At 44.3% G+C, this 17,853-nt stretch overlaps 1 protein-coding gene and 1 pseudogene across 1 annotated transcript in view; both read left to right on the forward strand.

Moving 5' to 3' along the window:
* Positions 1–2,600: 2,600 nt before the first annotated feature.
* The window catches only part of HSF5 (heat shock transcription factor 5), a 56,686-nt gene continuing 41,433 nt past the window's right edge, over positions 2,601–17,853 (forward strand). The window contains exons 1-2 of the mRNA XM_039476546.2: positions 2,601–3,219; positions 11,310–11,681. Coding sequence (XP_039332480.1) covers positions 2,601–3,219; positions 11,310–11,681 — 991 coding nt within the window. The remainder of the gene's footprint in view (positions 3,220–11,309; positions 11,682–17,853) is intronic.
* LOC104651609 (protein SET-like) lies at positions 13,815–14,941 on the forward strand (annotated as a pseudogene).

Consider the following 17,853-nt stretch of genomic DNA (forward strand, 5'->3'; position numbering starts at 1 on the left):
CTGTGAAGAATGAGAAGGGAAAAGCAAAAATTATCCTTGTGAAATATCTGCAGATTGTTCCCTACCCTTTGCACCTGACTTTTCCTAGTTGTCCTGGTGCTAACACAGGAGCTACACCTTGTTCCTCTCCTGGCATGAAAATAAAGGTTTTTGTTATTGTTGTTCCATTGCCCACTCCCTGACGTTGTCTTTTCCTTGGCTGCTGCCTCCTCTGGGTCACACTGCTTCTTATCCTGAACACTTGACACCTCAAGGGTAGAATTTAGTGTTTGGTTTTTACCTCCTAGCATATGCTGTTTGGTATGTGAGGGTTTCAGTACAAATGCTGCTGTCTATTAATGTGCACTTAACAATGGAACCCAAACAGAAGAGAATAAAGCCTTGAAACCAAAATTGGGAGAGAACATGTGTCCATTTGGACCAAACGTTGTTGGTTTTTAAAAAATTTTATTTTATTTTTTTTTCATCTTAATATGTACCAGTGGCACTTAACCAAAAGATACAGTGATATAGCCATGTACTGTGGGCAGGACAGATACAGTCTCCTTGGCCTATGATGAAACCACTAGGACTTTATACATTTTCCTTAATTTGTTGACATATAAATGGTAAATTACATTTAGGCTTATCCTGTTTTGAAATGATGATAGTCATCTTTCTCACTGCTACTTTCATGTTGCTTTCTAGAAAACAGCATTTCATTCCAAAATAACTAGGATCTGCATTTAGAACAAGAATCATTATTTGTCCTGACCTTTTCAGTCCTACAGAGAAGCATCTGTGGTTCTTTTGTACTTGCCATAGATGTAACCTAAAAAGTTTTGGGGTATTTAGGTCAGCCTAGCGGAACTTTTTTTTTTTTTTTTTTTTTTTTCCCATTTAAATGGAGCTGTATAATGGAGATTTTGTGTCTGCAAAATTCCTGAGATCATTGAAAAAGTAACAAGCTATTCCTTGTTTCTGATACATAAAATTATTTTAAGCATTTTCTTAATCATTAAAATTTACTGCCAGTTGTGAGTGGCTTTTTAATTAACCTGACTTTCATTGCACTTCACTCTGCTTGTTTTCAAGGGGAGTAAGATTGGTAACATTTGGGGAGACTATATCTGTCTACTTAGTGCGGCTGTTTTGAGGGACTGTCTCATCAGTGAATAAACTGCATGGCCTTGGAGAGAGACTCTGGGCTCTTGGCTCAGATGTGTTCATCAAATACTCCTTTCAGAGCTGTTGTGGATGTAAGTGATATGATGTGGCCAAAAATCCAAACCGTGCAGTTGCGTTGTGACAAACATGCAATGTGCTGTAAAAATTCAATACAGTTTAAATAAAATCTCTATATTAGTGCTGCTTTGTTGAGTCTTTTTATTTATTTTCATTTCTAAGAAAACTTAATTTTCACTCTTTGACCATGAGAAGAGTAGAACATTGTACCCCTTTCTACCAGCAATTTCCTATTTATTTATTTAGAGACGGAGTCTCTGTCACCCAGTCTGGAGTGCAGTGGTGCGATCTCGGCTCGCTGCAGTCTCCGCCTTCTCCATGTAAGCGATTCTCCTGCCTCAGCCTCCTGAGTAGCTGGGACTACAGGTGTGCTACCACACTGGCTAATTTTTGTATTTTTAGTAGAGACGGGGGTTCACCATACTGGTCTGGCTGGTCTCGAACTCTTGGGCTCAAGCAATCCACCCAGCCCAGTCTCCCCAAGTGTTTGGATTACAGGCGGGAGCCACTGCGCCCGGCCAGTTTCCATTTTCAAATGAACCTCTATTTTTCAATCAGCACAGTTCTGGTTATATTCTTATTGATTGATTGGCTAGGGATCGATTCTTACGGATACCGTAGAGTTCTATCCCATCTTTCTTTCTCTTTAATGTCTAAAATGCCACCAGCTGGTTAAGCAGGCACACAAAATAGTTAAGTCCTTAGATTCTCCTGATCCCCTCCTCCCAGAGCCCTCAGTTCTCATCTGACCTTGAGTAAATTGTCTAGAGCAAAACGCTGACCTGAGAGAGTATACAAGATGCTACTATCTAACAGGTGAATCCATTTACTCAAGATACATATGACCTCCAGCAGCAGCATTTTTGTTTGGAGAGATGAGCAGCTCCACGGTTTGCTGCAGGCCAGGCCCTTCGGTCCCCAGAATGGCCGCCTCTGCTGCCCATGCACACTTTTCTCTGCATTCCAAGTCCCCACTCGCCGGCTGGGTGGAAAAACACGCCTCCTGGTATTCCACGGTGGGTAACCGGGCTTCTCGCTTCGCAGGACTTCGAACGCCCCGGCGGGCAGCCTTCCCGGCCTGCGGTCGGGGAACGCCTAGGGCAGGGCGCCCCTGCCCGGGTGCCGCGGGCTTCCGACGGGCCGGGCCGGGGCGCGCGGCCGCCGAGGGGGAGGTGCCCGCGCCGCGTGGCGGGAACTCGAGGCCCCATTGGCCGCGCTCGGAGGCGCCGCGGGGCCTCGTGCACCAACCGTCCCGGGTCCGCGGCGGCCGGGCGCCGGCAGGAGCGGACGGGGCGAGGCGAAGGCCCGGGGGGGAATCGAGAACGGGGAGGGAGAGCTCGGCTCGGGGAGGGGCGAGGCCCGGGCCCGGCGGGGCGATGGAGGAGGCGCTGCTCTCCACCCCCATCAACCCCAACAACTTCCCCGCCAAACTGTGGCGCCTGGTGAACAGCCCGCGCTACCGCTCCATCCGCTGGGACGGCCGCGGCGAGGGGCTGCTCATCGACCAGCCGCTGTTCGAGGCCGAGCTGCTCAGCCCGCCCGGGCCGGGGGGCGGCGGCGGCGGCGGCGGCGGGGCCGCGGGGGCCGGGGCCGAGCCCGAGCTCTTCAAAACCACCAACTTCACCAGCTTCATCCGCCAGCTCAACCTCTACGGCTTCCGCAAGGTGGTGCTGGGCGGGCCGGGGGCGGCCGGGCCGGGGCCGGGGCCGGGGGGCGGCGGGCCGGCGGGGGACGGGCCCCTCCACCACTTCCACAGCCCGCACTTCCGCCGCGACCAGCCGCAGCTGCTCGTGCACCTCAAGCGCCTGACCAGCGCCAACAAGGCCAAGCTGGCGGCCGGCCTGGAGGTGCCCTGCCGCCCGCCCAACCGCTTCCAGCGGCTGCTCATCACCTCGGCCTCCGCCTCCGCCGCCTCGGCCGCCGCCCCGACCCCGCTGCAGCCCCAGGAGCCGCCGCCGCCGCCGCCGCCCGCGGGGTCCCGGCCCGAGCCGCACGGTGAGTCCGGGCTGCCTGCGGCGGGCACATGGGTGGCGCGGAGCAGCCGCCGCTCGAGGGCGCGTTCGCGCACATCCTCACCTTGGGGGCGTCCGAAAGGCGCCCGGGACCCGCTGTCCGCTGTGCTCCCCTGGGGCCGGGGGTCCCGCCGCCGCCGCCACCGTTCTCCGCAGCAGCAGCGCGGTGGCCACCGGCCCTCACCTGGAGGGTCTGTGAGCATTTGGCCCCTTCTGAGCCCACTGGCAGCAAAGGGGACCTCCGCCTTCTACGGGTCTCCAGTTTGAACCCCAGAAGTTTACCTACTTCTAAGCCTCCGTTGACCTTCCTGAGACCCACACTGTCCACTGGAAACATCCAGAATAAGTAGGCCTTTGTTAAAACATTGGGTCTGGAAGGAACGGAAGGCGCTCCTTTGCTCCAGGGGGAAGCAGAGTGGGTTAAGGTGAGAGGGAAGGACATCAGTCAAGAGAACTTAAAACATTGCAATAGCAACCAAGGGAAAGTTTTGGAAAAGGTGCCTGGGGTGGAAATTTGTCCTTGAAGAGGGCTGCCACCTTCCACCTGTTGGCACATATAAGAAATTTTGGAAGAAGGGTTACAATAATCAGATTTAAGGTTCTGAGTAATGCGTAGTATGGCAGATGTTGTTTATATGCCTTAAGAGCAAAAATACAATGATACATTGTCGCTTACAAGATGTAGTTCCTATGTAGAATGAATTGGCTACACGTTTCTTCCTTTTGAAACGCAGTCTCGCTCTGACATCAGGCCGGAGTGCAGTGCCGCGATCTTGGCTCAGTGCAACCTCCGCCTCCCGGGTTCAATCGATTCTGCCTCAGCCACCTGAATCGCTGGGGCTACAGACGCGTCACCACGCCCGGCTAATTTTTGTATTTTTAGTAGAGATGGGGTTTCACTACGTTGGCCAGGATGGTCTCTATCTCTTGATCTCATGATTCGCCTGCCTTGGCCTCTCAAAGTGCTGGGATTACAGGCATGAGCCACTGTGCCCAGCCTTACACATTTCTTTCATTATAGTGAATTAGAGCTTGATGCTTCCTTAAAGGGGTATGACTAGACAAACATAAGAAAAAATGGTTTTCCTTATAGCTGTCAAGTTTTAAAAAGAATTATTAGAAAGCTCACATTTGCAGCCTTTGAATGTATCACTATTGGCTACAATCTTTTGGTATTGAAAAAGCTTTTCGGTGTACATCTGTATGTGGTAAAAGTTGAGAAACCCTCTGTGATAGTGAATTATTTGTTTGTTTATTTTATTTATTTATTTTGAGACGGAGTTTTGCTCTTGTTGCCCAGGCTGGAGTGCAATGGCATGATCTCGGCTCACTGCAACCTCTGCCTTCCAGGTTCAAGCAATTCTCCTGCCTCAGCCTCTTGAGTAGCTGGGATTACAGGCACATGCCACCACTCCTGGATAATTTTTGTATTTTTAAGTAGAAATGAGGTTTCACCACATTGGCCTGGCTGGTCTTGAACTCCTGACCTCAGGTGATCCACCCGCCTCAGCCTCGCAAAGTGTTGGGATTACAGGCGTGAGCCACTGCGCCCAGCCTATTTTATTTTTTGAGACAAAATCTCTCAAGCTGGAGTGTGATGGCATGATCTCGGCTCACTGCAACCTCTGCCTCCCAGGTTCAAGTGATTCTCCTGCTTCAGCCTCTCGACTAGCTGGATTACAGCTACCTGCCACCATACCTGGCTAATTTTTGTATTGTTAGTAGAGATGGAGTTTCACCATGTTGACCAGGCTGGCTTTCAACTCCTGACCTCAGGTGATCTGCCTGCCTCGGCCTCCCAAAGTGTTGGGATTACAGGTGTGAGCCACTGCACCTGGCCAAATTATTTTATAGACTTGTTTTTTGTTTGTTTGTTTTGTTTTGAGATAGGGACTCACTCTGTCTCTCAGGCTGGAGTGCAGTGGCAAGATCTTGGCTTACTGCAACCTCTGCCTCCCAGGCTCAAGGGCTCCTCCCATCTCAGCCTCTGGAGTAGCTGGGACTACAGGCACGGCTACCACACCCAGCTAATTTTTTGTATTTTTGGTGGAGACAGGGTTTCAGCCTGTTGCCCAAGCTGGTCTGGAACTCCTGGGCTCAAGCAGTCTGCCCACTTTAGCCTCTGGAAGTGTTGGGATTACAGGCGTGAGCCACCACCGTGCCAGGCCTATAGGCTTGATTTTTGATGTTCTTCCCCTTCTTTCAGGAAGGCAAGGGAAGCAATATTTCATTTCTCTGTTTAAAGAGTCCATGATATGAAGCAGTATACCAAGAAACCAACAGGATATAGTAATAATTCATTCTTCACCTTCAACTAGGAGAGTAATAGATACATTTTCAGCATGTTAATGTGGATTTATTATAAAGAAATCTGGGTTATTTTGGGGTTAATGGAAAAGTTTAAGTATACAAATAAAATAACACTGTTTAACTTAACCTTTGCCCAGGGTTAGGAATGACAATAGTACTTGGCTCATTTGGAATTTAGAAGATAAGGAACTAGGTTATGTGTCCACTGTGGAGTTTAGAAGATAAGGGACTAGGTTAAAGTTCCAATAATAAGTTGAAGAAGCAGCAGTGGCATAAGAATGTGCTAGAGGAATATTAAGCCACTTCCATGTGATGGCCACTGATTTTGGCAGGAAATGGTAGGGAGCAAGGCAATGGAGACAATATCATGGCATACATTTGGCAGAATCTCTTGACATGGATTTTTTTTCCCCCCAGGTTGCGTGTCTGGTGGGTATAAGGAGAAAAGACTAGAAAATGTGGTTTTGGGAGAAATGGGATAACCACTTCAAACAAAGAAACATACATGCATACACACATAAAAACGAACTTCTCGTCTCTGATCTTTTTCCCTCACCTATCTTAAACCCAGCTGTATTTTAAGGATGGAGTCCACTTTAATTGAAGAAATTCAGGGGCTATTTGGAATCTGATTTTATTCACTTAAAGTTCAGTTGGTCAGCATTTTAAAGATTACTATTTGTTGAAAAACATAAATTATGCTCTTTCAGTATAGGTTATATGTCAGTCTATATATAACTAGTCAAGTTAATTGCTAGTCAAGTATTGTTTTCATGACTTTCCTGTTTGGTGTTTTTTTTTTTTTTTTCTTTTTTACCATTCTACCTGTTGGTGTGTGCAGAAGGTATGTCAGTTGTGGACTGTCTACACCATAGGCTTGGTTCACTAGGGAACTGTGTTACTGGTTCAGATGGAATGTAATTGGATGTAGGTTCAAGAATACTGGAACTTGAATAATTGAACAAAGTCGTTTAAGAATACACTTTGTTTGGTTCTCATTCCATGTTCTATGTCCTTGGCTCTTCTATTTATCCTCATCTAATTCTTCTTCTTTTTTTTTTTTTTTTTTTTTGAGACGGAGTTTCGCTCTTGTTGCCCAGGCTGGAGTGCAATGGCGCAATCTCGGCTCACCGCAACCTCCGCCTCCTGGGTTCAGGCAATTCTTCTGCCTCAGCCTCCTGAGTAGCTGGGATTATAGGCACGCGCCACCAGGCCCAGCTAATTTTTTGTATTTTTAGTAGAGACGGGGTTTCACCACGTTGACCAGGCTGGTCTTGATCTCTTGACCTCGTGATCCACCCGCCTCAGCCTCCCAAAGTGCTGGGATTACAGGCTTGAGCCACCGCGCTCGGCTCTTCTTCTTCTTAAATCTTGCCTTGGTTATGTGCCTGACTACATTGCCACTGCTCAGTTTCCATGTTTTATGTGTTCTATTTCAGTGTATGGGTTGAATACTTCTCTCTCTCTCTCTATTCTATAATAGAATCCTCTGTTTTAGGACCTAGTTCTTTTATTTAGAGCCACTGAACCAACTGTACTGTTCACCTTCCAAGAGTATACTTGGTAAGAAACGTGAGATTGCATGTTTTTCCCCTTTTGTTATTTTTCCACATTTGTTATTTTGTTTTTAGAAGCAGTTATTTTACCATGTTTGTTAAGACATTCTAAACTAAGTAACAGGTATGAGAAGCAGATAATCTGTTTTTTCTTGGGGTTACCATGCTCTCAAGAGGCAAGTTTTTGGACTCTTTCCTGGGAATTGATTAGTTCAGATGCACTTCCATAAAATAAATAGACCTTTTTTGGGGGGACAGTCTCACTCTGTCACCAGGCTGGAATGCCATGGCGCAATCCTGGCTCACTGCAAACTCCACCTTCTGGGTTCAAGCAGTTCTTCTGCCTTAGCTGACAATACAGGTGCATGCCACCACTATTTTTTTTTTTTTTTTAAGTAGAGACAGAGTTTCATCATGTTGGGCCAGGATGATCTTGATCTCCTGACCTCGTGATCCATCCACCTCGGCCTCCCAAAGTGCTAAGATTACAGGCGTGAGCCACTGCGCCCAGCAGAAATAGAATTTTTAAGAACACAAATTCATCCTGCCCTATATTTCCAGAATTCTGGATTCAAACTTTGCCAAATATATCTTAAAGATATTCTGAAGACATATAGGTGATGCTCTGTAATGTTGATCTGAATTAAGCCCTATGAGGTAACCCTTAACGGAAGAATAAGGGCTGAACATGTCTTGGTTCTTTATTTTAAAAAAGAATGCCCTTCTAATCTTGACCATGTTCTAATTTTAACAACATCTAAAATAGTTAATTGGCTGTCACTCCAAGTTTATCATGATAGAAGTAGACAGATATAAAACAATTTAAGCCAAGGTAGAGAATTCTTTAATTAGCTGCTTAAGTTATTTACAGCCTGAAAATTCACCAATAGCTTATCCCTGAGGAGGGCAGAGCTGTTGTATTCTGTAGGCAGCATGTAGTGTTGACATGTGAGCATCTCAAGAGAAATCAAGCAATGGGTAGTTTTGGATGTAGAGAAACACTTCTTGTGAAGAGCAAAGAAAAAAATGGGGGGAGGGGGTGGTCAGTAGTGAGTTCAAAGTGTGTGTACATATGGAATTGCTAACCAAGCAGCATAGAAACTGTTTTTTGCACTTTTTTTTTTTTTTTTAAAAAGACAGAGTCTCCCCCTGTGACCCAGGCTGGAGTGCAGTGGTATAAACCTGGCTCACTGCAGCCTTGATTTCCGAGGATCAGTCATCTTCCCACCTCAGCTTCCTAGCTAAGGCTATTGGTGCATGCCAACACACCTGGCTGATTTTTTATTTTTTGTAGAGACAGGATCTCACTATTTTTTTTTTCTTTTTCTTTCTTTCCTTTTTTTTTTTTTTTTTTTTTTTGAGATGGAGTCTTGTCATGTTGCCTAGACTGTCAGTGGCATAATCTTGGCTCACTGTAACCTCCGCCTCCCCGGTTCAAGCTACTCTTCCTCAGACTCCCGAGTAGCTGGGACTACAGGCATGCACCACCAAGCCCAGCTAATTTTTGTCTTTTTGATAGAGATGGTGTTTCACCATTTGGCCAGGCTGGTCTCAAACTCCTGACCTCAAGTGATCTGCCCTCCTCGGCCTCCCAAAATGCTCGTATTACAAGCATCAGCTACCACACCTGGCTGGGATCTCACCATTTTGCCTATGCTGGTCTGAAATTCCAAGATGAAGGAATCCTCCCACCTTGGCCTCCCAGAGTGCTAGAATTAGAGAAATGAGGCACTGCACAGGGTCTATTTTTTGTACTTTAAAGGAAGAAAGGAAAAATAGTTTTTCAGAGGTTTATCATTTGAATTCAATCTTCTGAAGTAGGATTTCCCCCCATTAGATAAAGCCTCTTGATTTGCAGGGTTCCAGAATTTGTGTTGTTCATATGTGTGTATTTGTTTTTGGGGGGCATTAATGCTTTATTTTTAAGAGACAGGATCTCACTCTGTCACCCAGGCTAGAGTGCAGTGGTATGATCATAGCTCACTGTAACCTTGAACTCCTGGACTCAATAGTGCTTTATTCTCTCTTTTTGAGACAGGGTCTCACTGTGTCACCCAGACTGGAGTATAGTGGCTCAATCTCAGCTCACTGCAACCTCCACCTCCCAGATTTAAGCTGTTCTCCTGCCCCAGCCTCCTGAGTAGCTGGGATTACAGGCATGTACCATCATGCCCAGCTGATTTTTGTATATTTTGTAGAGATGGGGTATCACTATGTTGCTCAGGCCGCTCTTGAACTCTTGGACTCAAGTGATCTGCCCATCTTGGCCTCTCAAAGTGCTGGGATTACAGGCATGAACCAACATGGGTGGCCTGCTTTATTCTTCAAAGGAAATTAAGCCACAGAAATAGAATGACAGATATGTAACTTGTTGAATGGGTTTACAATTTGATTATTTGGAAAAGCAGATATTTGAGTTCCAACTTTCAACATGTAGTTTAATACTTCAGTGGTGCATAATAGGTTTTCCCTCTGTTTTACAGATTAACTTAATAAATTGAAAGGAACTTGTGAATCAAATCACACGATTTAATGCAAAATTCTCCTTAGGAATAAATTAGGCTAGTTTTGTTTATGTTCAAGAATCATAATCTATAGTCCTGCAACACTTATATTCTCCCTTTCCTCATTACATACTATTGCCTTTTCTCTCTCTTCCTTATCTCTACTTTTTATTCCTTTTTAACTTGCTAATAAAGAGAAGACAGGTATCAGAATCTCTGGGCCTGAATTCGTGGATTTTAAACAAACTCTTCAGGTGATTCAGATGTAAACCAATTTTGAGAGCCACTGATATCTGGGAAGAAATACTACTAGAAAGACCCTGAAGAAAGAAAAATCACAGAAAATGATGATTTAGGGGATGAAGGAGTAAACTAAGTCAAACTTTTCAAGCCTGATTTTTCTACAAAGATTATTATTTTTAAAAATTTGAAAGGGAGGGCAAGACATGGTGGCTCATGCCTGTAATCCCAGCACTTTGGGAGGGAAAGGCAGGAGGACTGCTTGAGCCCAGGGGTTCAAGATCAGCCTGGGCAACATAAAGAGGCTCCTGCCCTACAAAAAAAAAAAAAAAAAAAAAATTAGCCAGGTGTGGTAGTGCATTAAACTCCTAGCTGGGAAGCTGAGGTGAGAGGATGGCTTGAGCCCAGGAGTTTGAGGCTGCAGTGAGCCATGTTCACACCACTGCACTCCAGCCTAAAGACAAAGCAAGACTCTAAGAAAAAAAGAATAAAACAATGCCAAAAATAAACATATACAACACAAATTCTGGGGCCCTGGAAATCAAGTGGTCTTTAATAGGGGGAAAAAAATTCTACTTCAGAAGACTGAATGTATTCAAATGATAGGCCTCTTAAAAATGATTTTTCCTTTTTTTTAAGTACAAAAACCAGGCCAGGTACAGTGGCTCATTTCTGTAATCCTAGCACATTGGGAGGCCGAGGCAGGAGGATCGCTTGAGCCCAGGAGCTGCAGATGAGCCTGGGAAAGTGGCAAGACCTTGTCTCTACAAAAAGTAAAAAAAAGTAACATTGCTTGGTGGTGTGCACCTATAGTTCCAGCTACTCGGGAGGCTGAAGTAGGAGGATTGCTTGAGTCTGGAAGTTTGAGGCTAGAGTGACCCAAGATCACATCACTGCACTGCAGCCTGGGCAACAGAATGCAACCCTGTAGGTCAGTCAATTGATGGAGCGATAGACAGATGACAGATTGCAAAGAGTGTTACTTTTTAAGTGTTTTGTAATTGTTATATGTCACACCCATTTATTTTTTGGTAGAGAGCTTATTTTTATGCGTGTTATTAATGCTCCAAAATGGTTTGAAAGGCTGAATGGAAAACTTTTAGGAAGTAGCTTACACGTTGGAAAAATCTGGGTCAGGCAAATAAAGCAAAAATTAAGATGGCCAAATCGTGTATAAAAGGCTTTTAATGTTGAATATTTGATTTAACATTTGATTTAATATTAGAGTTTGGGCACTTTGTCTTTTATGACTATTACACTGAGAAAACAAAGGTTTATTTGATTCTTCTTTCAGCATTATATGTTTCATATTGTTGATTCTGAACTTGTTTTTACCAAAACTAAACTTTCGTTGTGTTAAAAATGGCTGATAGGTGAAGAGTAGTACATTTTATGATCTTTGGTTTACTATGTCTGGTGGTGTAATGTAAAAGTAGTAAATGTGCTCTTCCTCTTTTACGCAGGACCAGTGGCTGTAGGACAATTTCACAGGTCATTTCGGCGAGATAGTTTGTCTCCTTACTCCTACGTAACTTCATCCCACGACCACAGTACTTTTCCTATGAAAAGTTTAGATCGGACCCCAATTCCTCATAGAATATGGCAGAACTCCCTTGGAATGCACCCTGGACAAGTGGAGACATCTCCCACATTTTCAGATAAAGGGGTTCCATTTCCTGTACTCCAGAGGTTTCCAGCTGAGGTTACCTATACGCTGCAGCCCAGCGCCACATCTGTACATGTTCAACAAGGTCCTCAAACAATGGTCAGCTCCTCCCAAAAATACAGTAACTACACACCCTCGGCACAGTACTCTCAAGCCTACTATCCAACAGGTATGAGAAATTCTGGTTTACTACCTTCTATTTGACGTTGTTTGTAATGCACATATATATTTTTAAATGCATTTTAATCTCTGTGTGCTTTAAAACAAATAGTAGGAATGTACCCCTAAGAAATGGCAAAGATTTCTTAGCAAGAGATATTTTTAAACAATATATATTTCAAAAAACAAAATATAAAATGTATTTTTAAGGATTGTAAAAATTTTGTTGGTGTGTAAAGGTATGTATTTTTAGTGAAACTTGTATACTCAAAATGTGTCCTAGTTATTAAATTAAGACTTAGTACCCCAAGGCCAGGTGTGGTGGCCCACGCCTGTAATCTCAGCACTATGGGACATCAAGGTGGTGGATCACTTCAGGTCAGGATTCAAGACCAGCCTAGCCAACATGGTGAAACCCCATCCCTGCTAAAAATACAAAAATTAGCCAGGCATAGTGGTAGGCGCCTATAATCCCAGCTACTCAGGAGGCTGAGGCAGGAGAATTGCTTGAACCTGGGAGGCAGAGGTTGCAGTTAGCTGAGATTTCACCACTGCACTCCAGCCTAAACAACAGAGTGAGACTTTGTCTCAAAGAAACAAAACAAAACAAAAAAAACCCCTTAGTACCCCAGAACCCTATTTTAACTCTATCCTTGGTGCAGTAGTTTTTTTTTTTTTAAGTTTTTGTTTAAATATGTCTTTAATATGTTTAATATGGTTTAATATTATAGGTGAGATTATCTCATACTGAAATAATTTTACTATCTTAGTAATGATGTTTAAAAAAAATCATAGTCTCTGAACATTACATTTTTTAGTAAAAACTTGGTGAACAGTAGAATCTTCACAGTGTTATTCCCAGCCAGCTAAGAATTGGGGAGTAGCAGAGAAGGAGGAACCTGACAGAGACAACTGACTTGGAATCAAAGGCCTTGAGGACATGCCGGTAGATCCCAAACCACTAATTGGAAATGCTTATGATAACGATCATCTGTTTTGCATTCTGGAAAGGGGTGTGTGTGTGTTTGAGATGGAGTTTTGTTCTTGTTGCCCAGGCTGGAGTGCGTGCGTGCGTGCGTGTGTGTTTTAAATAGAAAACTTTTTGCAATATATTCTTACCATTTCACGGAAATGTATTTTCAATTTTGCAAAAACACCATAGCCATGGCATGTATCTCATCATGTGGTATGATGCTTTTTACACAATGATGAAATGAGGCAATAGAAATAAGACAAGGGTCAAAGCTTTCAGAAAAGATCAGAAAGAGAAGGGGGCATTCCTTTGCCCTGTGAATTAATAATCTAGGAGCTTTAATTTTTTCAATTATGTAAATCTGGAAGCAATTTCTGGAGGTCTTTTGTTAGACCATTTCTCCCAGGCAGTACTAAGTAGAAAGCTAAGTTTTTGTTTTGTTTTTTTAATTTTTTTTTTAAAGAAATATTATTAGAGAAGAAATGTAAATTAGAAAAGGGGATGGGGTAATTTGTTTTCATTTAAAAGTTATAAATTTGGGCCAGGTGCAGTGGCTCACGCCTGTAATCCAAGCGCTTTGGGAGGCTGAGGCGGGCGGATCACGAGGTCAGGAGTTCGAGACCAGTCTGGCCAACATAGTGAAACCCAGTCGCTACTAAAAAACAACAACAACAACAACAACAAAAACAGAAAACAAAAATTAGCCGGGTGCGGTCGCGTGCGCCTGCAGTCCCGGCTACTCTGAAGGCTGAGGCAGGAGAATCGCTCGAACCCGGGAGGCGAAGGTCGCAGTGAGCCGAGATCGCGCCACTGTATTTACTCCAGCCTGGGTGACGGAGCGAGACTCTGTCTCAAAAAAAAAATTTTTTTTTTTTTTTTAAATTATAAATCTGGGCTAGTGGGGGAGCTGAGCCGCCCGCCACGCCGCCCCCGCCCCCGCCTCCCCTCCTTGAGCAGGAGCTGGGACCGGGCCCGTCCGCCGGCCCAGCGCGGACCTCGCAGCAGTCAGGTGCGCGCCCGCAGCCGGTCACCGTGAGGTCACCGCCCGCAGCCCCGGCCCGCACCCCGTCGTCGGTACCTGCTGCGCGGCCTCGTCACCGTGAGGTCACCGCCCGCAGCCCCGGCCCGCACCCCGTCGTCGGTACCTGCTGCGCGGCCTCGTCACCGTGAGGTCACCGCCCGCAGCCCCGGCCCGCACCCCGTCGTCGGTACCTGCTGCGCGGCCTCGTCACCGTGAGGTCACCGCCCGCAGCCCCGGCCCGTCAGGTCCCCGCGGGCGGCCCCGGCCCGCACCTCACCCTCCGGCCCCCGCGGGCAGCCCCGGCCCCGACCTCGTCATCAGGCGCCCGCCCGCACCGCCGCGTCACGGACCCGCCCGCAGCCTCGGCTGGTACCTGCGGGTCAGGCCGGAAAGAGGGGACCGGGCCGAGGGGGCACCCGCGCATTTGGCAGGAGGAGGAATCCGCCTTCCCTGGCCCGCCATGGCGGCGCCCGCGGCCAAAGCCATGAGCTCCCACGGCTGCAGGTCCGACGGGATCTCGGAAAAAAACAGCGAGAAACAACTGAACACGCTGATGAAGTCCAAAATGAAGTAGACTCAATGAACAAGCCCAGTGAGGTCCCGAAAGTGGAGCAGAAATATAACCCACTCTGCCAACCATTTCTTTCAGAAGAGGTCGGAGTGGATCGCGGGGATCCCGCATGCTGGGGTCCGCACGTGCCCGCACCGCCTGGGGAGGCGGACGAAGAGGCATGCCTTATTTGACCAGAGTCGAAGTGACAGAATTTGAAGACATTAAGTCAGGTTACAGAATAGGTTTTTATTTTGATGAAAATCCTTACTTTGAAAATAAAGTTTTCCCCAAAGAATTTAATCTGAATGAGAGGGGTGTTCCATCTTCAAAGTGCACTGAAATCAAATGAAAATCTGAAAAGGGTTTGACGAAGCCTCCAAGTCAGACGCAGAATAAAGTCAGCAGAAAGAAGCAGCTGGAGGAGCCAGGGAGCTGCTTTACCGGGTTTACCGACCATTTTCCGATGCAGGTGCTGATGAGTCGGGAGAGGCCATCAAAGATAATGTTTGACCAAACCCATTACAGTGCTACTTGGTTTCTGATATGGATGATGAAGAAGGAGAAGAAGAAGATGATGAAGAGGAGGAAGGATTAAAAGATATTGATGAAGAAAGGGATGAGGAGGAAGGTGAAGAAGATGATGATAAAGGGGAGCAAGGAGAAGGGGATGAAGCAGAAGATGACGAATAGAACGCTAATGGATTCCAACCTCCTTTTTAAAAAATTTTCTCTAGTCCCTGGGAGCAAGTACAGTCTCCCAACCACCCCCCGCCCCCCCGCCCCCCCCCCGCTCCTTACTCTTATGCTCAGCCACCCTGTTCTTGAAGTCTCTCTTCTCTACACCATGGTTCTCAACTTATTTGGGGGGAAATACCTTGAGCAGAATACAATGGGAAGAGTCTCTACCCCTTTCAGTTCAAAATTCATTTTTATCCTTTCCTGTCTGAACAAAAACTGCGTGGAATCAATACCACTGAGCCCTGTGGGGGGAAACAGAAAAACCTGCTTCCTTGTCTTGGCTGGAAGCTGGAAGTCTCTGTAGCAGTGCCCAGAATTCTAGCTTTTTTCTTCCTTTCTCTGCATATTGAACTCAGAGCATACCGTGTCTCTATGTGAATATGCACAGTTAGCATTTACCAACATGTATCTGTCGACTTTCTCTTGTTAAAAATAAGAAAAAAAATTTTTTTTAATGGAATTATAGAAGGTCAGCAAAGGGTGGGTTTGAAATGTTTGGGTGGGTTAAGTGGGCGTTTTGACAACATGGTTTTTCCTTTGGAATGTTTGTGAGATTTGACAGACATCCTTGCAGTTTAAGATGACACATTTTAAAATAAATTCTCTCCTAATGATAACTTGAGCCCTGCTGTTCGATGGGAGAATCAACAGAACCTGTAGGATCTTATTTGGAATTGACATTCTCTAACTTTTTTCCTGTTTATTTTTAAATTTTCTTTTTGTTTCACTGGAAAGGAAAGGTGATGCTCAGTTTTAAAGGTTAAAAGTGGACAAGTTGCTTTGTCACAATAATACTAAATGTGTCCACACACATAACAAAATTATAAATCTGGTGACTGTTCCAGTTGTAACAGTGCTCACTATTTTCCAGCTGTTAATCTCCAACTGTATACTTTTATCATTGGCTCATCGTACCTAAATATAACAGTGAAAAGGATTACTTTATTTTCCCAAAATGTTTAAGTTTAATGATATTAAAATAATCTAGATTGAGTTTTATAGATTTTCAGAGCTGTTACTCTTTTGGTGAATGGCATTGAAAAGAAAAGGAGGGAATTATATGAAGGATGATTTTGCACTTTTAATCATTTTGCCTATTAGAAATTAAAATTTTTTTTTTTTTTACCATGTTACATAGAAAATGGTTAAGGCCTAGTTTTTTCCTCCAGATTTGCCCAGCTGCTTCTTTGAAGAACCAAAATATCTGTACAATCTTTAAAAACAAGATGGCTGGGTATGGTGGCTCATACCTGTAATCCCAGCAACTTGGAAGGTTGAGGTGGAGGACTGCTTGAGCCTAGGAGTTTGAGGCTGCAGTGAGCCATGATTGTGCCACTGCATTCCAGCCTGGAAAATGTATTCCAAGTTCTAAGCAATCCTCATGGAAACTACTGGTTCTAAATTTTATGAGAAGTACTCATATATTGTTCACTAAAAACACTACAAATGTTATAGTTAATATTTATTATAGAAATACTATTTGTTAAATTATAATTTTGGACGTTTTAAAAATTTTAGTTTGATGTAAATTATAAATTGAGAGTTGTCTCCAAGTGTTTAAGGTAAGAATTAGGAAGGGGGCATTGAAAAAAAGAACAAGTAAGTGCTGCTGATGTTTTTATAGTATACAGCACATAGAGAATTTTGTGTTAGCTGAATTTTTGTTTTGTCTGGAATAGGGATAATGGAAATGACTGCAAAATTTCTGAGATTATGAGAATAAGAAATCTCATGATGACTTCTAGTACACAATGTAGGCAGAACTGCTTTGAACATTCTGAAGTGCTTTAGAAATGAAAGGGTTTTATTGTTAAATATAAAAAACTTGCAATGGAAAAGAAAGTGCCATAAAAGTACCCTACAAGTACTTAATTCCTCCAAATTATGGGTGAAGGAAATAAAAAGTAGTGAGCAATTTAACCAATATTTAGTGAGTATTTATGAAGAGTATTACAAATGACTTTACCAAAATTAAATAGACTATCATTCTCATGAGGCAGGTGGATCACCTAAGGCCAGGAATTTCAGACCAGCCTGGCCAACAAGGTGAACCCCATCTCTGCTAACAATAGAAAAATTTGCTAGGTGTGGTGGTGTGCCTATAGTCCCAGCTACTTGGGAGGCTGAGGTGGGAAGATTGCTTGAGCTCAGAAGGTTGAGGCTGTAGTGACCTGTGATTATGCCATTGCACTCTAGCCTGGCCAACAGAACAAGACCTTGTCTCAAAAAAAAAAAAAAAAAAAAAAAATTAGTTGTGTTGTAAAAATAAACTTGGATCTGGTCTTCAAATAGTATAACCAGTAAACTTCTAATTTTGTAATATTTCATAAATTATTTCTCTAGTAAAGTCAAACACAAACAAAAAATTTGCCATCAGACTAACTCATAAAATAATTCGTTGGAATCATTTTTTTTTCTTTCTCAAGTTAGAACAGACTGGAGTCATTTTTTGTATTTGTTGTTCCTCCCTTGAAGTGTTAGTTTTCCGTTCTTACCACTTCTTCAAAGGCAAAATGTTGTAGATCCAGCATTAGTTGACTCTTTTTATTCTTGCCTTATCTAGAATTCAGTTTTTCCTCTGATGTTATATTTAGTCTACAATTATAATTTAATTTTCCTTTTTATGAAAAACTTCATTTTAAATCTTTTAATTTTACTTATTCTCCACTATATATTTGAACATGTATTAAGAATATTCATCTTGGCTGGGTGTGGTGGCTCATGCCTGTAATCCCAGCACCTTGGGAGGCCAAGGCAGGCAGATTACAAAGTCAGGTGTTCAAGACCAGCCTGGCCAACATGTGAAACCCCATCTCTACTAAAAATACAAAAATTAGCCAGGTGTGATGGCAGTCACCTGTAGTCCCAACTACTAGGGAGGCTGAGGCAGGAGAATT

Source organism: Saimiri boliviensis, chromosome 17 (genome assembly GCF_048565385.1).
Source record: "Saimiri boliviensis isolate mSaiBol1 chromosome 17, mSaiBol1.pri, whole genome shotgun sequence".
Lineage (NCBI taxonomy): Eukaryota > Metazoa > Chordata > Mammalia > Primates > Cebidae > Saimiri > Saimiri boliviensis.